General features: G+C 40.5%; 1 protein-coding gene across 1 annotated transcript in view; it reads right to left on the bottom strand.

Moving 5' to 3' along the window:
- Positions 1–26,147, bottom strand: part of LOC145400993 (cilia- and flagella-associated protein 58-like) — a 234,544-nt gene that overhangs the window by 122,993 nt on the left and 85,404 nt on the right. The window contains exons 7-9 of the mRNA XM_080273351.1: positions 25,587–25,701; positions 19,530–19,668; positions 4,040–4,235 (exon numbers count right to left, since the gene is read on the bottom strand). Of these exons, the coding sequence (XP_080129477.1) occupies positions 4,040–4,235; positions 19,530–19,668; positions 25,587–25,701 (450 nt within the window). The remainder of the gene's footprint in view (positions 1–4,039; positions 4,236–19,529; positions 19,669–25,586; positions 25,702–26,147) is intronic.

Here is a 26,147-nt window from a genome sequence, read left to right as displayed (position 1 = left end):
CCCGGAATCGTGCTAAGTCTGTTCTTCGCTCTGCTAAAAATAATTTCATCCATACTAAATGCTCTTAACTCTCCAACTCGAATTCTTCCCGCTCCTTCTGGCACCTTGCCAAAAATCTTTCTAACAACTTTACCTCATCATCCTTCCCTCCTCTTTTCTACTCTGATGGTTCTGTAGCTATTTCTTCTACTGATAAGGCAGATCTCTTCGCACAGACTTTCTCCTCCAATTCCACCTTAGACAATTCCGGTGCTGTTCCTCCATCACTTCCCCCCTCTGACTTCCTCATGGCTGACATTAAAATTTCTTCAGCTGATGTATTTTCTGGCATCACTGGCCTCAGTACTAACAAGGCATATGGGCCTGATGGGGTCCCTCCTGTTGTTCTCAAGAACTGTGCTTCTGTGCTTACATCCTGCCTAGGCAAACTCTTTCACCTTTGTGTCAACTTGTACCTTTCCTTCTTGCTGAAAGTTTGCTCTCATTCAGCCAGTCCCAAAGAAGGGTGACCACTCCCAACCCTCCAACTATCGTCCAATTGCTTTAACGTCCTGTATTTCAAAAGTTTTCGAGTCAATTCTCAATAAAAAAATTTTAAGGCATCTTTCCTATCGCAACCTCCTTTCTGATCGTCAGTACGGGTTCCGTCAGGGACGCTCCACTGGCGATCTTCTCACCTACCTTTCAGACTCCTGGTCATCCTCCTTTCGGGACTTTGGCGAAAGCTTTGTCATTGCACTTGACATCTCAAAAGCTTTCGATCGAGTCTGGCATAAATCTTTAATTTCCAAACTGCCCTCCTACGGTTTCTATCCTTCTATCTGTGCCTTCATCGCTAGCTTCCTTTCTGGTCGTTCTATAGCCACTGTTGTAGACGGCCATCGTTCTTCTCCTAGATCTATCAACAGTGGTGTTCCTCAGGGCTCTGTCCTATCACCAACTCTCTTCCTTTTATTCATCAATGATCTTCTAAGCTGTACATCTAACCCTATCCACTCATATGCTGATGACTCCACCCTTCACCTTTCCATTCGGTTCCCACAACGCCCATCTCAACAGTTACTTCAATAATCAAGGGATGAGGCTATGGCACACCTAATGTCTGACTTGGCTCGTATCTCTGACTGGGGTAAAAATAATATGGTTGTTTTTAATGCATCTAAGACTCAGTTCTTACACCTATCAACCTGACAGAATCTTCCACAGGTATACCCACTAATGTTTAATAATATTCAGCTTAGTCCTGCATCATCCTTGAACATGCTTGGGGTTTCATTTACTCGGGACTTATCTTGGAAAGATCATACAACATCTCTTGTAAAATCTGCTTCCAAGAGATTGGGTGTGCTATGCCGCCTCCATTCCTTCTTTACCCCTGCACAATTGTTGACTCTATACAGGGGTTTTATCCGCCCCAGTGTGGGGTACAACTCTCATGTGTGGGGAGGCTCCCCACATACAGCTCTTCTCAATAGGGTGGAGTCAAAGGCTTTTCGTCTCATTAACTCTCCTCCTCTTACTGACTCCCTTCAACCTCTGTCTCTTCGCCGCACTGTTGCATCTTTATCTCTTTTCTATCGCTACTTTAATGGTCACTGCTCCTCTGAACTGTCTGCTTGCATTCCTCCACCTCTTCGACGGGCGCATAGCACCCGTCTGGCAGCAAACTCTCATCCCTTTTCTGTCCAACTCTCTAATGCAAGAGTTAACCGTTACTCCCAGTCTTTCATTTATGCAACAGGTCAACTCTGGAACTGTCTCCCTCTGTCTGTATTTCCTGCTGCCTACGATCTCCAGTTTTTCGAACGCAGTGTGTCCAGGCATCTCAAAATGATCGGATCTTGAATTTGGCTCTCTATTGTATTTTGTTTTTCTCTTGGAGGGAACTGTTACTGCGGGCTCATGGCCTTTGGTTCCTTCTTCCTTGCATTAAAAAAAAAAAAAAAAAAAAAAAAAAAAAAAAAAAATCTTGGTTGCTGTTCTTTGTATTCTCTTGATCTTATTTATACTTGTTGTGTGTGTGTGTGTGTGTGTGTGTGTGTGTGTGTGTGTGTGTGTGTGTGTGTGTGTGTGTGTGTATGGGGACCACACTACTGTCACATACTCCAACCTGAGGCGGATCATGACCACTATCAATTTTTTGAACATCTCATCTATGTAATGAAATGCTACTCTTATGTTAGTCAAGAGATTATGTGTCTCCTCAACTACTGTCAATGTGTTTTTCAGGTGACAAATTATCCTGGACCAGCATTCCCAAGTCCTTCTCTTCTCTCGCTTTTATGACTTGTTTGTTACCCATCAAATAATTCAGTGATGGTCTCTTGGTACTTTTACCCATCCATCCATCATCCAATCCGACACTGCCCCATGAGGAGCGTAGGAGCCCGGGGCTAAGCAGTTGGTCCCAACATTTAAGATGAGAGTGACCAGTCTCACTCATCCCTGAGTGGCATTACATGAGCAATCAACCCCAACCACCCCTAGGATATAAACCTTCACCAACTCAATCCGACTGGAGTGCAATAATTACCCACTTAACCACCAGGCACCAAAATTTGGTTATATGGTTACCACCCAGCATAGTAAATGGTTTCCTGGTGTTCAGGAAACCATTTGGCTTGTCATTCAGTGTAGAGTCACCCACAGGCAGAAGGAAGAGGAAAGAATGAAGGAAAGAACATTTCCAGTACAGTATTTTACAATTTTTTTGCACTGAATTTCATTTCCCACGTAGCATTTGACAGTCTTCTTCAACTTGTACTCTCCTCAAGATCTTTGCATCATCAGCAAACAGACTTGCATAACTGTTTATTCAATCTACCATACCGTTTACGTAAATCAGGAACATTAAGGGTGCTAACACCGAGCCCTGTGGGACTCTACTTGTTACTTCCCTCCATCCAGACATCCTGTCCTTTATTATTGTCCTCATTTCTCTGTCTCTCAAGAAGTCTCTCATCCACTTCATGAGGTTCCCCTTCAGCTGTCCTATGTGCTCCAATTTCCACATTAGTTGCTTGTGGGGTACCTTGTCAAAGGCTTTCTCCAGATCTAAATACACACAATCCACTCAACTATCTCTCTCATGTACATGTCAATCACTCTTGTGTAGATGCTCAACAAACTGGAAACACAAGACCTTCCACTTCTGAATCCAAACTGACTTTCTGGCAAAATGTCCATCTCCTCCAGATCTGCATTATAATAGGCTAGAAGGGATGCAACAGGGTAAACTGCAGGAATCACTGGGGTCTGGTTGTGGTGAATTCAAAATTGCTTTGGCACTGATCATTCTATATAACAGATGAGAGATAGAATATGAGTGAAGGAGGTTGTTTCACAAACTTTCATGTGTCCTCCCACTGAGTGAGTAACAGTGAACCTTAATATTCATTCATTCACTTATCATCTAATCCAGTGTTGCCCTATAAGGTGTGTAGGAGCCTGGGGTAGGGCAAGTTGGTCTTGACATTTAAGATGAGAGTGACCAGCCTCACTAACCCGAGTGGCATTACATGAGCAATAAATCCCAACCACCCCTTAGATACAAACCTGCACAGGCTCAATCCAATTGGAGCACCTAAGTACCCACAAAACACTACATAAAAAGGAAAACTGGAATTCAGTATAGCAAACCTTGAAGGGAATAACATGGGACTGGATGTTAATATTTTATTACAGAAGTTGAATTTTGCAGGGAGGGAGGAACAACCCACCAAAAGGCATATCCAGGGAACAACTGCTTGAAATATGAAGCTCTGAATAACACAGTTTGACCTTAAAGCAAATCTGCCATGTCAAAAGCTGGCCTAGTGTACATCAGAGTTTACTGCATAATTTTTACAATAATTCAGTCCAATGTTTAATTAGTACCCTGAGTTTGGCAATGCTGAGAAGCATTAAGTAAAAAAATTTTTACCGTAAGGTGGAATTTCCTAAATACAATGCAAAATCTCAGTTATTCCAGTATGTAACAATAAGCACTTTCCCCTCTCATAGCTTCAAGTTACATGCACAGTACTGAAGTGATCACTACCTTCACATTCCTGAGCTGCCTGGTGAGAATGAAATTGTCTGTCTTGAGAGCATCAAAAAGGGTGTTTGCCTGTTGAAGCTGTGCCTGTGTGAATGCTTGAGAGTGAAGTGCCTGTTGCAGTTCCTTTCCCTGCACTTCAACTTCCCCTGCCAACTCTACTACCTTGGATTCCACCCTCCCTGTCTCCTCCACCTGCCTGTGTGAACAAAAGCAGACAATGTAAAAAAAAAAAAAAAAAAGAAAAAAGAAAAGAAAGAAAGAAAAAAAGCCAATCCCATACTACTCATTCTGGAACACAAGAGCAAAAAGCTAGGCTGACATATAGTCCTGAACATTTTTAAGAGTAGGAAACTAACCTGTAAAAAAAAAAAAAAAAAAAAAAAAAAAAAAAAGCTAACCCCATACTACTCGTTCTGGAACACATGAGCAAAAAACTAGGCTGACATATAGTCCTGAACATTTTTAAGAGTAGGAAACTAACCTGTACTCCCGACATCAATTTTACATTACATCCATCATCATCCAATCCTACATTGCCCCACAAGGAGCATAAGAGCCCGGGGCAAAGCAGTTGGTCTCGACATTTAAGATGAGAGTGACCAGCCTCACTCATCCCTGAGTGGCATTACATGAGCAATCAACCCCAACCATCCCTTGGATATAAACCTTCGCTGGCTCAATCCGACTGGAGTGCAATAATTACCAACTAAACCACCAGGTGCCAAAATTTGGTTATATGGTTACCACCCAGCATAGTAAATGGTTTCCTGGTGTACAGGAAACCATTTGGCTTGTTACTCAGTGTAGAGTCGCCCACACGCAGAAGGAAAAGGAAAGAATGAATGAAAGAAAGACCGAAGAGGAAGTGTAAAGTCACCCGTAGGCAGAAGGACAAGGAAACAATGAAGGAAAGAAAGACAGAACAGGACGGAAGGAAAGAAAGATGGAAGAGAGGAATAGGCAGACACCCCAGAGCAGCACTACATCGAGTGAGTGGATGGTGAGCGCCCCCACCTACCACTAAGAATCACTTAGGAATCTCCAGACACCAGTCAAATATTCATACTGGGACAGCCATTCATTCCCACTGATCTATTCTTCCACTATGCCACTAGGCATCTTTACAGCTATCTTCTAAATACTGCAAGTTGCACTTCAAAGCTGATTCCATGGTCACCAATACCACATCATACTTATTTAGATTCAAGAGTTGAGGCGGTCTAAGTGAGTGTCATAGTATCAGTATAGGTGTGGGACAATGGTGTATGCCATTCCAGTTACTTAAGCTCTGTTCGGTTATTTCACCTGTAACACAAGTTTCCACTTCACAATTCACCTATAAAACTGAGCTGATGGTCAGGTCCCACAGATCTGCATAACAGAAGCAGAACATGCATAATGCAAATCAGGGGTCCTCAAACTGCCATAATGGCAATATCAACCACTGCAGATCTTTTTTGCCATCAGCTATTTATGGTGGGAGTTGTGAAACCACACCTAAATCTGTACTTTCTTAGCAGCTTGCCATGTGAGGTCCCCACTGCTAGAAGTGCGTATTCAAAAAAACATGGTTCTCAGCAAATTGAGGTTTAACCCACCCCATCCCGACGTTTTCTGGGCAATGGTATGCCCCAGTCCCGACATTTTTGGAACTTTTTTTGGGGGGGCTCAAACATCCGCTTTTGGTGAGAAACATTGAAAATTCATAGAGAAATCGCTCACCTCAGGTTTAAAATACTCGATTTAGGTACGAGTACAGTAATCCCTCTAATATCCGAACGCCCAATATCCGAACATCCCCACTAACCGGACATAATCCTCCTGGGATCCAATATTCCCAAAATGGGCCAAAAACTGCAAAAAATTCGAAAAAAATCTGACTTTTTTCCCTCCCATAATTTGAAATTCCCGCCTGGCGCCAAACAGCTGTTACACCATGGTCCCTTCACCCCTTCCTTCCTCCCTCATAACCCCTCCCCTGTCAGGTTGCCATTTGGTATTTTTCATTACCAAGTGTGGGCCAATTTGGTAATGAAAAATTCGTTTGGTAATGCATTAGAATAATGCATTACCAAATGGATTTTTCACATGTATGAGGATACACAGGATGGAGATGGTGGATTGTTTGCTCTCTCTGATTAATCTGCTACCCTACATAGTGTGAAAATAATCAACATGGTGTTAGTTATAAGGAGAGTGATTACATGTATTTCCACTTGTATATACAATTAGTGAAGAATATATGCTAGCTTTACGAATTTGGTAATGAAAAGTTATATTTGACAATGAAAGTTGAGGAGATTGGTAATGTGGCTGTTGCGATCTGGCAACTCTGTTACCCCACCAACATCAACAGTCACAGCTTAACTCCGATGGAGAGCAGATACTCATAACAGTGCAAGCCACAGGTGCTTGTTTTTTGTGAATAAACAGTGAATAAACTGCAATACCTTGCCACTAGAACACACAGGAATTTACAGTGTTGTGCAGTGTTAAGAAATTAGAATTTAGAGTGCAGAGGATTAACTGTGGACTGCAAACTGGCGGTTCAAACCAGTCCAAGACCAAGGGACTTGTAAGTACCCAGAATGTTTAATATTGTATAAACTCACCTCTAAAACCTCATTTTATGGTTCTTTTGCATTTATTTCAGTCTTTTATGTCCCTTATTGGTGTGATTTGGGTCTTAAATAGGTGCTATGCATGTCCAGAGGGAGTTGTATAGGTGTTTTTCAGAGTTAGGGTCCGTAAGTACTAGTCCATAAGCTGGGGCCCAATATCCGGACAGGACCACTATCCGGACCTGCCTATGGCTCTATTGATCCGGATATTGGAGGGGTTACTGTACTTCCTTACCTGACTGGGTTTTCTAACAGGCTGGCACCAAAGAAAACGAGTTGTATGGGAGGGTAACTATTTTATCCACTCATAAACAGTACAGTATTTATTTATTTACTTGGTACGAATTTATATGTAGTACAAGAGTATATTGGTTTTCAAACAGTAATATAGGCATTATAAGCATTGTTTCACTCACTAACTCATCACCATTCATGACCTTTTTTTTCCCACATTACCTGATCATCATTTCTGACTGTTTCTTCCTCTAATGCTATGTAAACTTTGTCCTCCACATTGTCATCGATTGGGGAATTACTCTGGCCCTGAATGTCTTTATTGGCCAGGTCACTGGTAACAGGTGAATTGCCGAGACAATGGCGTGCAGGGGGGGGGGAGAGGTTATGCGGCGTAAGGCTTTGTCCCTGCTTGGCATCTTGTAGAGGAATAGAGGAAGGTGTCCCGTGTATATGTGCCAAAAATCACTCGCGAAATCACTCGCGAAAACTGAAAATGGTGCAAATTAGGGACCTTGCAATGTTGCCGTGTTAATTCACCTCGCCGGGACATGAGTGCACATCATGTGCGGACGTTAATTCACGTCGCCGGGACGGCATGGGTTAAAGCTGATGATAAAGTTCACCACAAATTCACACATAATCCTACATTATGTTACAACAATTTCATTATCTAATCAAGATCTATTCACTGAAAGGAAAAAAATAAAAATAAATAAATAAACACAGTATATAAATTTTTAAAAATCCACACTACCTTCCTCGACCTTATGAAATTATTACTAATTGGAACAATAATGTGATGCAAAACATTACTACCCTTTCATACAACAACCTGTAACAATTTGAATATGCTATGAACTTTAGTTAATTTTTAATAAATTTTTAAATAGTGATTTTTGTTTTATTTTTGTTAAGATGGTCGAGATGACTTATAATAATAATACCAATAACGAACGAAGTAAATTTATAAAATATGAATACTCACCAATCTCTAGGAGCTAGTAGTGCTTGAGTGGATTAATGGATGGGGGGTTAATAGTCGAGGAAATCGTCGTCCGGGTCAGATTTCCCGACTGTCTCTTTTCTCCTTTCCAGGATAATGTTTCAGGCTTGCTAAGTCTTTTCCGTATATGCACTGGTCGTTCATCTTCCACAGGCGAATCACTAGAAATCACGATGTTGCAGAAATCCAGATAAAAAGCTGAAATTAAAGGACCAGCACCAAAAAAGCTTACACTACTCGCAGGTATTTAATGGCTGCTGGTGCTCCATGGCACACAAGGATGCACATGACTGGTTGAGTGGCAGCATGACAACACTGGCATCCGACAAACGCGTGCTCATTGGTCGGAGCCAGCACCATGTGCCACAAGGAGAACACCAGTCTCGCTCTCTAAACCCAGACTTGGTCACAAGCTTGGTGCACCCCAAAACATGCAACATAGGCTCCTATTCTGCCTTACTGGAAGGTTGCTTTTACCTTGGCCAGACTTACCACAAGGTAAAGTATGGCTTCAAGAGTATAATTTCCCACGAAAACCTGAAAATCGTCATGTTGTGATTACACCCCTCTAGCTGCGGGTGCCTGACAATGTTTAGCATGTCTTCTCTCTCCTTATTTGGTTTTCTACAAATTTACCAAATTACTGTAAACTGTATTTCCTTATCAGCAATTCTGCTAATTTACCAAACTAAACGCTGGGTGGTAACCATATAACCAAACCATACGCGCTCCCTACGTGTCAACAAGTGGGTTGGTGAAGGGTTGGTGCCCCTACCTGTAAAACAATTAACTCAGTGTCAAATGGCCACCCTTTGCGGGATTGTGGTGTCTGGCAATAGATAGATAGATAGACTATATACCCCATCACCATATCTTTGAAGCTGCCTTGATGCAGAAGTAAGGCTCTGAATAGTCTTCATCCTACAATGCAATTAGGTATGGAGCTTCCTGTTGACTGTGTGTGTGTGCGTGTGTGTGTGTGTGTGTGTGTGTTCTTACCTTACCTAATTGTTCTTACCTAATTGTATCTTTACAGGAATGAGTCAAGCTCGTACTGTCCCGTGTCTTAAACCATATTTATCGTACATATCCTTAAATTTGTGAATTGTTTTGGCACACACTATTTCATTCGGTAGTGCATTCCATTGATCAATTGCTCTGTTTGGGAAACTGAATTTCCTTACGTCTTTATCACCTCTCTTCTTATGCAGTTTTTTGCAGTGTCCTCTTGCTGATGCTTCTCCATATGTTAAGTAATCATTTATGTCTATTTTCTCCTTTCCTGATATGCACTTATATAGCATTATCATGTCACCTCTTTTCCTTCTCTCCTGTAAAGTTGGTAGATTCAGTTTATTTAGTCTTTCTTCGTAGCTTAGGTCCCTTAAGCTTGGTATCCATCTTGTAGCGGCCCTTTGAACTTTTTCAATCTTGTCTATGTGCTTTTTGAGATGAGGACTCCAGACTACTGATGCATATTCCAGGGTTGGTCTAATGAATGATGTTATTATCCTTCTTAGCATGTCTTCATTTATGAATGTGAATGCTATTCTCATATTTGCAAGCAGTGTATACATGTTCCGCACCTTCTCGCTGATGTGGTCAGCCGGAGATAGTCTGTTATTGATAATCACACCTAGGTCTTTCTCTCTTTCTGTTGTGTATAGGGTTTTATTTCCTAACTTATAATCCCAATCAGGTCTTTTTCCACTTTTACCAAACTTGATTACATGACACTTGTCCACAATGAATTCCATTTGCCATGTACTACTCCATTCATGAAGTTTATTTAATTCTTCTTGTAGCTCTTTACAAGAGTCTGTGTTAGTAAATCTCCTTTGTATTTTTGCATCATCTGCAAACATATTCAGATAGCTCTCATTTCCAGTGTTACTGTTTATATCATTTATATACACTAAAAACATGATTGGTGCCAGCACTGAACCCTGTGGTACTCCACTAGTCACTTCTTTCCATGATGAGTAGTTTCCTCTTAGTACTGTCCTCATTTCTCTTTTTATGAGAAAGTCTTGCATCCAACAAAACAGTTTGCCTCGAATTCCTCCTTGATGGTACAGTTTCCATAAAAGTCTTTGGTGTGGTACTGTGTCAAAAGCTTTCTTGAAATCTAAATAGATACTGTCCACCCATCCTTCCCTTTCCTGTATTGTGTTTGTTACTCTGTCATAGTAGCTCAACAGATTAGTAACACATGATTTTCCTTTTCTGAAACCAAACTGTCTTTCTGTTATCATACTGTGTTCTTCTAGATGATTTACCCAAGCTTTTCTTATAAGTTTTTCTAATACCTTGCTTACAACACTGGTCAGTGATACTTGTCGGTAGTTGAGTGGATTTTGTCTATTTCCTTTCTTGACTAAGGGGACAATATTTGCTTTTTTCCAAATATCAGGTAGTTTATCTTGACTCAAGGATTTCTTGAAAATTAAAAATAATGGTTTACTTAACTCCTTTGCACATTCTCATAATACCCAACATGAAATTTCATCAGGACCACTTGCTTTTCCTCTGTCTAATCTACTTAACTCCTCCTGTACTACTTTTTCTGCTATTTGTATATCTGGTAGTATGTGTGGGCATGCGTGTTCCACATAGTCCCTCTCAAAATTTTTTTCTTCTGTAAAAACTAATTGGAAATTCTTATTTAGTGCTTCACAAATATCTTTCTCTTGTGTATAAGTGATTCCCTCATCCGTAATGGATTGTATGTATATCTTTTACTTTGGTTTTGCTTCTGATGTAGCTGTAAAACAGCTTTGGTTGATCACTACTTTTATTTATTATATCCTCCTCAAACTGTTTTTGGGCTTCCCTCCTTATTCTTGTATAGTCGTTTCTTGCCTGTTTGTAATTATTATACGCCCTTTCACTATTGTGTCTTCTGTATCTATTCCACAACAAATCTCTTCTTTCTTTTGATTTTTTACATTCTGTATTGAACCATTTCTGTATTTTCTTATCTGCTTCTTTGTGCTGTGGGATGTACTTCTGGACTCCTATTTCATAAAATTCACAAAATTTTTTATATACAGCATTTAAATCTTGTCCTCTAAGCTCATTTTCCCAATCAACTTCTAAGAAATACTTCTTTAGGTCTTGATAATTTCCCATTTTATAGTTTAGGCTCTTTTTGTAACTGTCATTGCTGTTTATTATGTCAAATGCTATCCTGAAGTTATAATTTAGTACTGCATGATCACTTTTGCCGAGTGGAGGGTGATATATTAAACTGTCAATATCATTTTCCTGCCTAGTAAATATTAGATCTAGCACTGAAGGTACATCAAGTCCTCTTTTTCTGGTAGTTTCCCTCACATGTTGCATTAAGAAAAACTCTTGTACGAGATCCAGGAGCTTTTGGTCCCAACAGCTTTCTTGGCTATTTATATCTAGAGTATTCCAATTTATATTTGTATTGAGACCCCAGTTAGTATAATTCTTTCCGATTTCTCTTCCATTTTATGTAGCAATGATCTTATACTCTGAATTGTACTCTCTGCCAGGTCCTCATATTCGTCTCTTTCCCATGTGTTTGATCTGGGTGGCATGTACAAATTGGCTACAATTACTTTACCTTCAGATGTGTCGATTTCTACTGCAATCAGTTCTACTTATGATGGTATATCTAGTTTTATTTCCTTGACTTTTAGATTTTTCTTAGTTAATATTATAATTCCTCCTCCTTTTTTTAAATTTCTGTCTCTTCTCCATATATTGTATTCCTCTAAGTTTAGTATGTCATTGGATATCTTTGGTGTTAATTTTGTTTCAGTTAGGCATATTATTTGTGGTTCATTTTTTCTGACATAATCATTCATCTCTAGTAATTTAGATACCATTTCATCCACACTTGAGTACATCAACTTTATCATCTTGTTTATATACTTGTCATGACATGGTTCTACTACCTTCCTCCTTTTTCTTCCATCCTGTTTGTATACCACTTTCGTACCTGCAATCCTATTACTTTGTAAAAAAATTTCTTCTTCTCCTCTTCTGATCTTCCCTCATTTTTTGTTTTTGCTTCCTCCCTTTTCTCTTTCAGTAATTCCAGTTCCTCTTGTGTTAGGCATCTATTTATCCATACATTTTTTAACTCCTCTTTTTCCATAAGATTCTTTGCATTTTTTAGTATCTCTTCCACAGTGTTTACACTCTGGAAAGTCACCTTTAGAAGTCTTGTCTTGCTTTTCTCGTATTTCCCTAACCTTTTGTGTTCCTCTATGTCTTTACTACAGATTTCCTCTGATACTTCTTTCAGTAAGTTCATTACATTTGTCATCTCCTTTTTGTCTCTTGTGATCTTGTTTTTAACTTCTTCCTCTTCTATACCAGTGATTACTATTGATTTGTTTATCTCTACTGAATCTCTGACTAACTTTGGATTGTTTTGGATTATTCTTTTCACCTCCTTTTTAATGCTTTTTTCCTCCACCCTTGTTTCTAAGTCTTTCTTTACTTTCACCATTTCGGCATACGTGGTTTCTACATCATTTTTGTAGCTTTGCACAGCTTCATTCACTTGTGTTATCTTCTCCTCAATATCACTGCTCTGGTCAATATGACTGCTAACTTGCCTAATTGTCTCTGTCATTTTTGAACTCTTCCATAACACTCTCATGATTGACTACTGTACTGTGTGTGTGTGTGTGTGTGTGTTTACCTACCTAATTATGTATCTTTACAGGAATAAGTCATGCTCGTATTGTCCCGTGCATTATCCATCCATCCATCATCCAATCCTACATTGCCCCAAGAGGAGTGTGGGAGTCCGGGGCTAGGCAGCTGGTCCCGACATTTAATATAGGAATAAGTCAAGCTCGTACTGTCCCGTGCATTAAACCGTTTTTATTGTACATATCCTTATATTTATGAATAGTTTTGGCACACACTATTTCATTCTGTGGTGCATTCCACTGATCAATTGCCCTATTTGTGAAACTGAATTTCCTCACGTCTTTATCGCCTCTCTTTTTATGTAGTTTTTTGCAATATCCTCTTGCCGATGCTTTCCCATATGTTATATACTCATTTATGTTTATTTTCTCTTTCCCTGAGATGCAGTTATATAGCATAATCATGTCTCCTCTTTTCTTTCTCTCCTGTAGTGTTGGTAGATTCAATTTTTCTAGTCTTTCTACGTAACTTAGATCTCTTAAGTTTGGTACCCATCTTGCAGTTGCCCTTTGTACTTTTTAAATCTTACCTTTGTGTTATTTGAGATGAGGATTTCAGACTACTGATGCATAATCCAGGGTTGGTCTGATGAATGATGTTACTTTCTCAGGATGTCTTCATTTATATATGTGAATGCTATTCTAATACTAGCAAGCAGTGTATACATGTTACGTACCTTCTCCTTGATGTAATCAGCCAGAGATAGTCTGTTACTAATAATTACTCCTAGGTCCTTCTCCCTTTCTGATATGTGTAGGATTGATCTCCCTAACTTATAATTCCAATCTGGTCTTTTTTCACTTTTACCAAACTCAATTACATGACACCTGTCCACATTAACTTTTCTTTGCCATTTATTGCTCCATTCATGAAGTTTAATTGTTCTTGTAGCTCTCTGCAAGCATCTGTGTTAGTAATTCTACTTTGTATTTTAGCATCATCAGCAAAAATATTTAGATAGCTTCCATTTCCAATGTTACTGTCTATGTCATTTATGATATACTAAAAACACAATTGGTGCCAGCACTGAGCCCTCTGGAAGTCCACTAGTCACTTCCCTCCATGATAAGTAATTTCCACTTAGTACAATTCTCATTTCCCTTTTTCTGAGAATATTCTGCATCCAAAAGTAAAGCTGTCCTTGGATTCCTCCTTGATGGTACAGCTTCTATAAAAGTCTTTGGTGCGGTACTCGGTAAAATGCTTTCTTGAAATCTAAATAGATACTGTCCACCCATCCTTCTCTTTTCTGTAATGTTTCTGTAACCATCATGGTACCTTAATAGGTTGGTAACACATGATTTTTCCTTTCTAAAACCAAACTGCCTTTCTGTTATCATACTGTATTCTTCTATATGGTTTACCCAAACTTTTCTCATCAGCTTTTCTAGTATCTTACTCAAACACTGGTCACTGATACTGGTGGGTAGTTGAGTGGATTCTGTGTATTCCCTTTCTTGAATAGGGGAACACTGTTTGCTTTTTTCCAAATATCAGGTAGTTTACCTTAACCTAAGGATTCCCTGAATATTAAATATAATTATCTGCTTAACTCCTCAGCACATTCATGTAGCACCCAACCTGAAATTTTGTCAGGACCATTTGCTTTTCCTTTGTCTAATTTACTTAACTCCTCCTGTACTTCTTTTTCTGATATTTGTATATCTGGTAATATGTGTGGGAAAGCATGTTCCATAATATCTCCCAAAATTATTTTCTTCTGTAAAAACTGATTGGACATTTTTATTTAGTGCTTCGCAAATATCCTTCCCTTTTGTATAGATGATACCCTCATCTGTAACAGATTGTATTTTATCTTTAACTTTGGTTTTGCTTTGGATGTAGCTGTAAAACAGCTTAGGCTGATCACTATTTTTATTTATAATGTCTTCCTCAAACTGTCTTTGAGCTTCTCTCCTTGTCCTTGTATAATCATTTCTTGCCTGTCTACAGTTGTTATATGTCCTCTCACTACTGTGTCTTCCATATTAAATCACTTCTTTATTTTCAATTCTGTTTCTCTGTGCTAAGGGATGTAATTTTGGACTCCTACTGCATAAAATTCACGGAATTTTCTATATATAACATTTAACAGGAACACACTGAGGTGGTTTGGCCATGTGGAGAGGATGGAGGGTGAAAGACTGACGAAGAGAGTGTATGTGAGTGAGGTGGAGGGTGGAAGAGGGAGGGGGAGACCGAGGATGAGATGGAGGGATGGGGTGGAGAGGTATATGAGAGAGGGGGGTGTGAGTTGGGAGCAGGGTAGTGAAATGGCGGGGGACAGGGCGACTTGGAGGCGATTTGTTTGTGGCCACCCCAAACGGGATTGAGGCGTCTGGCAATAGATAGATAGATAGAACATTTACATCTTATGCCTCTAAGCTCCTTTTCCCAATCTATCATCTTAAATGTCGGGACCAACTGCCTAGCCCCAGTATTCTACACTCCTCATGAGGCAATGTAGGATTGGATGATGGATGGATGGATGGACATCTTGTGTCTCAAAGCTCCTTTTCCCAATCTATTTCTAAGAAGTACTTCTTTAGGTCATGGTAGTTGCCCTTTTTGTACTTTAGGCTCTTTCTGTAACTCTCATTACTGTTAATTACATCAATTAAAGTGAGTAGAAGGTATAGTGAAAGGGCTTGGGAGGAGTACAAGCAGGTAAGAAATGAATATGTAAGGGTGCGGAGAGAAGAAGAAAGGAAATATGAAGAAGATATTGTAACTAAATGTAAAAAGGAGCCGAAATTATTTTTTAGGTTTGTCTCTATCTATCTATTGCCAGACGCCTCAATCCCGTTTGGGGTGGCCACAAACAAATCGCCCTGTCCCCCGCCATTTCACTGCCCTGCTCCCAACTCACACCCCCCTCTCTCATATACCTCTCCACCCCACCCCTCCATCTCATCCTTGGCCTCCCCCTCCCTCTTCCCCCCTCCACCTCACTCACATACACTCTCTTCATCAGTTTTTCACCCTCCATCCTCTCCACATGGCCAAACCACCTCAGTGTGTTCCTCACAATGCTTCCTATCACATCCACATCCACACCACAACGCTCCTTTATATCCTCATTCGTCAGCCTGTCTCTCCATGTGACTCCACAGGCTCCTCTTAAGTAACTCATTTCCACTGCTCTCACTCTTGACTTGTGTCCTTCCAACAATGTCCAAGCTTCACTTCCATACATTAGAGTTGGTATCACAATACTGTCATGTAATAACTTTTTCACTTCCATGCTCACTTCCCTGTTTCTTATCACTGCTTTCAAAGAACCAGCAACCTTTCTTCCCAGCTGTACCCTTTCAAGCACTTCATCCTCCAAACCTCCATCCTTACTCATCACACTACCCAAGTACTTAAACGTACTCACATTTTCCAATTCCTCACAATCCAACCTCGCTGTACATTCACTGACTTCACCTCTCTCAAAGACCATCACTTTACTCTTCCCTACATTCACCTTTAGATTCTGTTTCTTACACACTCTCCCAAACTCATCCATCAAACCTTGCAGATCCCCTTCATCTTCACTCAACAACACAGTATCATATGCAAACAACAGTACAGGGAGTTTCCAAACACTATCCTCTCTCACCAGGGCCACTCCAACATCCACTACCCTACCTTGTACCTCTTTTATTACCCCATCCATGTACAGATTGAACAACCATGGAGACATGACACATCCCTGTTTCCACCCAACTTTGAAAGAGAAAAATTCACTTGGTTCAGCATCCACAGCATCAAGTCCTCTTATTCTGGTGTTTTCCTTTACATGTTGTATTAGGAAAAACTCTTTTACATGATCCAGGAGCTTTTGATCCCAACAGCTTTCATGGCTTCTTACATCTTGAGTATTCCAATTTATATCTGTATTGAGATCGCCAGTTAATATTATTCTTTCAGATTTCTCTTAAACTCTGAATTGTACTTTCTGCCAGGTCTTCATATTCACCTCTTTCCCAGGTGTTTGTTTTGGGTGGCACGTATACATCTGCCACAATTAAATTTCCCTTCAGATGTGTCAACAGTTCTACTTGTAAGGGCTTATCTAGTTCTATATCTGTGACTTGTAGATTTTTCTTTTTTAATATTACAATTCCTCCTCCTTTTCTTAAATTTCTCTCTCTTCTCCATACATGATATTCCTCTAAGTTTTGGGTAATGTTTGATATCTTTAGGGTTAATTTTGTTTCAGTTAGGCAGATAAAATGCAGTTCCTTTTCTTTGGTATAGCATTTCATCTCTAATAATTTAGACACCATTCCATCTACATTTGAATACATCAACTTAATCATCTTGTTTACATACTTGCCATAGCTGGAGTCTACTACGTTCCTTCTTTTTATTCCCTGTTGGCTATGTACCAGTTTCGTACCTGCAATCCAATTATTTTGAAAAAAAATTTACTCTTCCTCTGAGCTTTCCCCGTTCTTTGTTTTTGCTTCCTCCCTCTTCTCCTTTAGTATTCCTAGTTCCTCTTTAGTTATGCATATTTTTATCCATCCATCAACCAATCCTATATTGCCCCATGAGGAGCATAGGAGCCTGTGGCTAGGCAAGTCGGTCCTGATAATTAAAATGAGAGTGACCAACCTCACTCATCCCTGAGTGGCATTACGTGAGCAATAAACCCCAACCACCCCTTGGATAAAAACCTGCACTGGCTCAATCTGATTGGAGTGTCTTTTTTACCCACTAAACCACCAGGTGCCATAATTTGGTTATATGGTTACCATCCAGCATAGTAAATGGTTTCCTGGTGTACAAGAAACCATTTGGCTTGTCACTCAGTGCAGAGTTGCCCATAGGCAGAAGGAAGAGGAAAGAATGAAGGAAAGAAAGACAGACCAAGGAGTGTAAAGTCACCCGTAGGCAGAAGGAAAAGGAATGAATGAAGGAAAGAAAGAAAGAAGTGGAGGGAAGGAAGAGAGGAAAGGGCAGACACTCAAAGCAGCACAGCATTGAGAGGATGGGGAGCGCCCCCACCTACCATCATACTTTTTTAAATTCCTCTTTTACCATGAGTTTGTTAGCATTTTTAGTATTTCCTCCACAGTGTTCACACTTGGAAGGTCACCTTTCAGAGACTTTGACTTATTTCTCTCATATTTCCCTTCCTTTATGTCTTTATCACAGATATCCTCTGATACTTCCATCAATATGTTCATTATATTTACCATCTCCTTCTTGTCTCTCAAAATTTTGTTTCTTATTTCTTCTTCTTCATCTGTTCCAGTGATTACTATAGATTTGTTGATATTTGCTGAATCTTTGACCAGCTTTGGGCTGTTTTTAATGATTTCTTTCACTTCCTTCCTAACGCTTTTTTCTTTGGCTTTTGTTTCCAAGTCTTTCCTCACTTTCACCATTTCAGCATACATACTTCATCTTTGCAATTTCTCATCATTTCATTCACCTGGGTTATCTTCTCATCAATATCACTGCTTTGGTCTATCAGACTGCTTGCTTGCCCAATTGTCTCTATCATTTCTGGACTTCTCTATAATACTCTCATGTTTGACAACTGTACTCGCCATTTCACTAAGTCTTCCTTCTAAGTGAAACTACTTCAACTGACAGCTCATCTATCGTGTCTTTTTTGTTTAATTCCTATACTATTTTTCATTTTCTTCCTTCTCCATGTGTAATTCCCTCTTAATTTCGTCTATTTCATTTTGAAAAGTTTTCTCCAGTTTATTCACTTTCTCTACTAATTTATTATGTTTCCATTTCAACCAGTTCTGAGGAGAATCATCATCCTGGTTTTTACCTTTATCCCTTCTCCTAACTCCTTTCATATTCACTTTACTAAAGATGATGCTTATCTTGCGGTAATTCTTACTTAGAAAGATAACTTTTACAAGTTTGCATCTCCCGGCTACCCACCTGGTGATGGACGACACCCAGCTGATGATGTGTTGCATCACCGGATTCTTGCACTAATTGGATGTTCGTGTATTCTATTGTTTGGACAACCCTTTTGCTTATACTTACTCTAATATATTAGAACATCACTTAATTTAACCTAGTACAGTGCTTGACTCATACAAAGTTACTACAGTACCCTTGCATCCAGTATGCATTTGTCCAGTACTATTCTCGCCCACTACGATCGGCAAAAAAATTAAATAATTTATTACTGTAGTACAGATTTGTTGGGCTAGTATGGATCGGACGCACAAAGTGGGCCAAATCCAAGGAGTTCTTCTCTAGTACTGATGTGCTGCGTCCAGTACTACTATCCCCGTGCGCATGGAAAGATAACCAACACCGAGGAACGTTTCCCTAGTACTGCCACGCCAGTCCAGTACACCCTCCTTGTGACTCGTGACATGTGCCAGTCAAATTGCAGTACAATATTGCGCTTCCCCCTGATGACGAAGACAACGATGTGTCAGTGTGTGACTATGAGGGATTTATAAGGGAGGCTGAGGCAGGGACACCTCCTCAGGATCCTGAAGGACCTCCTCCAAAGGGTCAGTAGGACCTCCTACGGCCTCGGAAACCTCTCCCCCCCCCCCAAGCCCATCACCACTCACGTTAAAAGTTGGTAAAATCTGAGTTGTGTCAAAATGTAGTTAAACTGAATTCTGGGGGGACTTTTTCAAGCCTTGTCTGACATTATTCATGTCTCCCATAAGGTCTGTTGTTTGTCCAGCACTGATTTTGTCCAGCACAGTAGTACTGTCTGACAAAAATACCATACTGGATGCGAGGGTACTGTACTTAGGTGTGGCTAGTTGCAGCCAAGGGTGGCCAGTGCAAAGTAACAAATGTCCCCCCTCTCTTGCAGTGTGTGTGTGTGTGTGTGTGTGTGTGTGTGTGTGTGTGTGTGTGTGTGTGTGTGTGTGTGTGTGTGTGTGTGTGTGTGTGTGTGTGTGTGTGTGTGTGTGTGTGTGTGTCTCTCTCTCTCTCTCACCTGTCTCTGGCACGCTGAAGAGCAGTGATGAGACTGTTCTGTTTGGCAAGATCACGCTGAGCTAGGTTCAAGTCCCTCTCAGCAGTCTGTCTTTCCACTTCTCGGATGTGAACCAAACCTGCATGTTTCTGGACCAGCCCTGCCCAGATAAAAAGATTAAAAAATAGCAATAGGATAGCAAAATGTATAATGCCAGGTCAAATTAAAACTGATCAAGTCAACACACACAAGCACAAGACACACACACAACAGACTGTTAAAACAGCTATAGTTATTATAAGTTCTTTCAGATCAAACAAGGTTGAAAAAACAAATGGTAAACTAGAAACACTTTCATATAATGACAGGATTGAATTAAACTGTTAGGTAACCACAACAAGCCAAGCCTACTGAAAAGTGATTGGATTAACTCAAACTGCTTAAATCCAGAAGGTGATGAAACTTCAATGTACTCATACTTGAAATTGTACACTAAAATCTTTATCTACCTATCAGTCTACAGCCAGATGCCTTAATACCATAACAGGTGGCCACAAACAAAATGCCTCAATGACCTATGCCGTCAGGCTGCCCTCTCTCCAACTCATACCCCCTTCTTCCATGTACCTCTCTCTCTCCTCCCCATCCCTCCATGAAAATACACCTACAGGCAGTATGTATCATTGAGGTGTATGCAGAAATAATTACGAGCAGTGGAGAGAGAGAAATGGAGTGCTTGTTATAGATATGTAACAAAGCTTGGATGAGTGGAATTTGGCTGTGATCGTACAAAGGTGAGTGAAGCGAGTCCTATAATTGTCATGGCATAAGTCTTTTGAGTGCTAAAGGAAATGTATATGAAAGAATTATCACAGAAAAAGTAAGGAATACATCAGAAGGCCTAGTGCATGATGCACAGGGTGGCTTTAGGAGTGGTAGAGGATAGGTGGATAAAAAAATTCCAATGATACGGACTGTAGAGAAGACTTGGGAGAAGGACTATATATTTACGGATCTGGACAAGAATACATGCTAAACTGGCAGGGACATTGGAAGTTTCTGTATATGTAAGGTGCAGATGCTGCTATGTGGCATTAGAAGCTTTTATGATGGTAGTGAACTATGGTTAAGGGTAGGCAGACATCTAAGTGAATGGGTGTGTTGAGTCATTGTTGGCATAATAAGGTTATGTGATGTCCCCATGGCTATTCATTATATATATGGATGGGGTTATGAGAGGCAAAAATACAAGTACTGGAGTGAGGGATGACACTGATAAAATGAATGATGGACAGAGTATCTGAAGTCTGATGTAGGGAGATGATGCAATGTTAATCACAAATAGCAGACAACTTGGTAGAACAGTGCAGAGTTTTGTAGATGTATGTGAACTTCGTGCCTTAAATGCAAATGTACATAAAGAGTATGGCAATGGCTGTTGAAAAAGAAGGTGACTCCTAGTGTGGTTACAGTGAATGAAGTGAAGAATTGGTGAGTTTAAAAAAGTTCTCAGCCTCACCCAAAAACAAGGGGAGTAACCACAACTTTTGGGTATGACTGTATATTATAAAGCCTCATATGACTATACACAGGAACTCAAATCTTGGACTTTATCTGTTTGCAAGTGAGGCCCTTTGAAAACTCGGTATGTTAGAGCAAAGCCTTAACCCTTTAACCGCGGGTGTCATTCCAGAATGACGTTGCAAAAACTGGACCAAACCGCGGGTCATTCTCGAATGTTTGTGAATATTTTGAATACCCCGCGTTTTTTCCATGCGCCATTTGTTTCAAGGGAGAGTAGCTATTAAGTTCTTTCACTCCAGCCGACCCCCACCTCCCTCTTCCCCCCCCTGGGGCCCCACCTCCCACCCCCTGGGCCCCCCACCCCACCCCTGACCAAACGCGCATCAGTATCTGTCCAGCTGTGTGAGTGACAACACATGTTGATGTGGCAGTGAAGTGCAGGCAATTACAGTGCCTTTTACCTGTCTCAGTGAACACAGAGTGGGTGTTTATCGTATGTGCAGTGTTCATATATGTTTATAGTATTATTATCAGAATGAGGTTGGCATTTGGTAATGGTGTGTGAGCGAAAAATAGTGATTACAACACCGCTGATGTGGCAGTGAAGTGCAGGTAATTACAGTGCCTTTTACCTGCCTCAGTGAACACAGAGTGGGTGTTTATCGTATGTGCAGTGTTCATATATGTTTATAGTATTATTATCAGAATGAGGTTGGCATTTGGTAATGGTGTATGAGCGAAGGTAATGATGTGTGAGCGAAAAATAGTGATTTTACACCCCTCACTTCTAACGGCACTGCCCGTCCTGTGAAAGTCAACAAAGTCATGAAACCTACATCAATGGAAAGCTGAAGGTTAGTACTTTCTAATGGTACCTTATTTTTTTCTCTAGCTTTATTCTGTGCAGAGTTATTAAGGTTTAAAGGTTTGTTTACATTTGGCTGAAACCCCCGCGGGAGAGGACAGTCAGACCAAAACAATACCCGCGGTTAAAGGGTTAAAATGGACAAGACAGATGCCCATACTGTGATCAAGTATGGGGGGGAAGTAGTTTGACCCCAAGAAAATCCATGAGGGCATGGTGAACACACATGGTGAGGACCCTCCTTACTTTTCCACTATAAGGAAGTGAGCTGCTGATTTCAAGCAGGGACGGTAAAGCACCAAAGATGACTCAAGGTCAGGATGTCCAAAATCACTGACCAAAGACAATCAAGTGGAGGCCATTAAGTGAATGGTCTTGAATGACAGAATTTGTCTGTGCAACAGATAGCCAACACCATGGGCATCAGTATTTCCTAAGTGTACACTGTTCTAACTGACATCTTGAGTATGAGCACACTGCCTGCAAGATGGGAGCCCAGAATGTCGACACCAGATCAGAAACTGACCAGACTGAAAAGTTCAAGGACATTTTGGCTCATTTACAGGCTGAGCCATCCAATTTCTCCAGAGATTTGTGACACAGGATGAGACATGGGTTCACCACTTTGAACCTGAATCAAGGAATCAAAAGCAAGCAATGCAAACACCACAGATCACCTCCCCCAAAATTCTTGCAAGTGGCATATGTCAGAAAAGTGATAACCTCAGTGTTTTGGGACATGAGGGAGTTCTCATGATTGACTACTTACAAAAGGGTCAAACCATTAATGGGGCCTCCTATGCATCAGAACTGCAACAGCTGAAAGAAGCAATCAAAGAAAAATGGAGAGGAATGCTGCAAGCACATATGCTGTTGCTCCAGGACAATGCCCCTGTCCACATGGCACAGGTGGCAGTGGCTGAAGCAGCCAACTGTGGCTTTGAACTGTTGCCTCATGCTCCTTGTTCACTCAACCTGGCTGCATCTGACTTCTACCTTTTCCCAAACTGAAATCCCACCAGCGTGGTCATAGTTTTCGGAGTGATAATGAAGTATGCTCTTCAGATGTATCTGGAGGCTCAAGATGTGACCTTCTTCCGTGACAGCATAACAATGCTTAAACGTTGGTGGACCAAGTGCACTGAACTTAGGGGAAAAAAATGTTGAGAAATAATACAAGATTCTGAATCTCCTGTGACATTTTATGGGTGAGGTCAAGAAGTTTTTGAAGGTACCACGTATGTATGTAGGTGTATTGACTGAAAAGACAGATAAATGTGCAAAAGGAGTGAAAAGCAGAGTGGTACAGGAAAAGAAAGTGGCTGATTTTTCTTTCTTTTTTTAATGCAAGGAAGAATGAACCACAGGCCAGGAGTGACAAAGATTGTTCCCTCCGAGAAAAAACAAAAACAAGATAACAGAGTGCCAAATTCAAAATCCATTCATTCCGAGATGTCTGGACGCCCTGTGTTTGACAGACTGGAGATCACTGGCAGTAGGAAATACGGACAGAGGTAGACAGTTCCAGAGGTGATGTGTTACATACATGAAGAACTGAGACTAACAGTTAACTCTTGCGTTAGAGAGTTTGACAGAAATGCGATGAGGGTTTGTTGCTAGATGGGTGCTATGCACTGGCCGTGGTGGTGGAGGGATGCAAGCAAACAGTTCAGAGGAGCAGTGACCACTGAAGTATCGACAGAAAAGAGATAAAGATGCAACAGTGTGGTGAAGAAACAGAGGTTGAAGGGAGCCAGCAAGAGGAGAATTAATGACACAAAAGCCTCTGACTCCACCTTGTTGAAAAGAGTTGTAGCCTATGTGAAGGGCCTCCCCACACAAGTTGCACTCTACACAGGGGCAAATAAAAGCTGTGTATAAAGTCATATGTACAAGTTTCAGCGTGGCAGTTGTGAGGCCTGCATGAAGAAATCGTAATGAGTATTTTAATATAAAGGTGTGAAATTATAGTATGGCATGAAAATGAAAACCCAAATATAACAGCAGTGGAGATGGGACTATTGGAGAATGTGTGTAGAGTGCAGAAAGTGGACATGATTAGGAATAATCTGATTCATGAAAGATGAAGACTAAGAAAGTCTGTAGGTACCAGAGTTGAAGTGTGTGCTTGGATGATATGGGTATGTAAAAAAAATGTAAGTAGGTGTGAATACAGTGGTGAAGGGGTATATCGGCATAAGTCTGCAGGAAGGAGAAAGCATGGTAGGCCAGGAAGAAGATGGACAGATATGGTAAATGAGAGTGAGAGAAAGAGAGGTAAGAAAGCTGATGAAGCTAAGGAACTGACAAAGGATAAGCCTGACTGGATAAATTTTGTACAGGTGAGTCTATGACCTGGGTCTGGCATCCATTTTTAACTTGTTGGTTTTCAGAACTGACTCTGTTGGATCGATAAATATGAAGTTATGTGGAATAACTTTTGACCTATCAGATGAAGCCAGGATTCCAGAGGGACTTGAATAATGAGCAAATGGGAGCACGACCCATTCAGTAAGGTAAATTCGGGTTAGCATTTCCTTCTCTCAAGTTTTTTCTTGTTGTTCTCTGTACTGAACCTCACCCCACCCTAAAGTGGGAAAGGTCTGGATGACTGATGATTGGTAGTAATGATCATGATGATGATGATGATGATACAAGATTATTAAGAAGACAGCACCCCGCACAAGGGATCCTCATATTAACCCCATGCCAGCACCAGCTATTCACTCTGGAATCCTATTTCTTCCCCCAACCCCAAAATAGGATGCATTAGGAAGGAGAGTGGGTCAATCTGATACCTCTTGTGGAATACCTGGTTAGGTTTCTTCACAACTTTGTACTGGAGAAAACTTTTTCTTGACAAGAAACATTTTTTTTTCCTTCCCACTTCTGATGTTTCTGTCACAGAGGAAGGGTAGCTTCAATTACTCTTACTATGCCACAAAACATTTGTGTGAGGGAACTGTCTTAACCTAGTTTCAAAAGCTAAGAAGAGATCTACCGGTATTTACCCCAGTGTGTTCACAAAACTGAGCAAATCCACCCAACAGGTTTTATGATAACAGATATATATATATGTACTGTGGGAATGGAGTTACCACTAGCCACTAGTTACCCCAAAAGTTTAGCCAACAAACACCACCACCTACTACAATGATTGGTGCCCAGATTTCTTTTCTTGTGGCAGTTCTGGTGTCATGCCACATTCTGCTGTGCTCTTATTTTCTCAGGGCTTATATGAACTTAGTGGCAATTGTTAACACTGCTTTGCTACCAATGAATTCTGATCTGAGTTTATTATAGATCAGATGAATTTTCATGATAAGCATTAAATGACAATATTTAGCTGATAATATGGTTAACATGAATGTTCCTTCAATTTTACAAAATTAATACAAAATTACTGTTATTACTATCATCCAGTACAGAAAGCATTCTTCTTGCCTTCTTATGCAACATCAATTACTGATATCATATATTACTGTATCATTCCACTTCCCTGGAAGGTTGATGCATGTGAGTCACAGTAGAGTCTTTTATTTCCAGTGGTTTTAATATGCACATAAAAAAACAAAGATCTGTATGATAGTTTGTTCAAGATATTCTCCAGAGAAAAGTGAAGCCCACTGTGTGGGAGTAAGCCATGGAAACACCCATTCAACAAAATGGATACAGCCAGTGTGACCCACCTTGAGTTTTGATATAGGTTCTGTGTAGGACGTCTCTCTCCCTCTTCAGCTTATCAGTTTCCCTGGCTGCATGCTGACGCTGCCGGCTCTCTGTCACAGCCCGCTTTTCCACAACCTCGGAAACAGGAACATCAGTTGGAGCGACTAATATGATGTGTCTTATTTCAGACTGCCAAGACTTATTCATCTTAATAATCTATCACACCCACAAACTGACAACCAGATTTTATTACTTCTTATTTAATGTCAACAACTTGAATGTCTCCATGAAAATAGAGGAGCTCATGAGGGTATGATCTTGACAATACTGGACTTAAAGAGAAAGATGCTTATGTTACACATACAGTCATCTGAGTTACATGGTTAATGTGTCAACCTAGGGCTCTGCATAACCTGAACAAGTGAAACCCATTACTGGATAATACAACTAATGTGTTAATCTCATCTCCAACCTGGCCTTCCTCTTTCCTCCTAAGACCCTTGCATGGCTAAACATGCTGCCTGATATGATTTCTAAAGACATACCCTACTATTCACAGGTGAAGCAGACAAAAACTGTGA

The sequence above is a fragment of the Coenobita brevimanus genome, chromosome 54 (assembly GCF_032717465.1).
Source record: "Coenobita brevimanus isolate Jiangsu-jjx chromosome 54, ASM3271746v2, whole genome shotgun sequence".
NCBI lineage: Eukaryota > Metazoa > Arthropoda > Malacostraca > Decapoda > Coenobitidae > Coenobita > Coenobita brevimanus.
The sequence above is the reverse complement of the archived record's forward strand: the minus strand, read 5'-3'. Positions and strand labels throughout refer to the sequence as shown.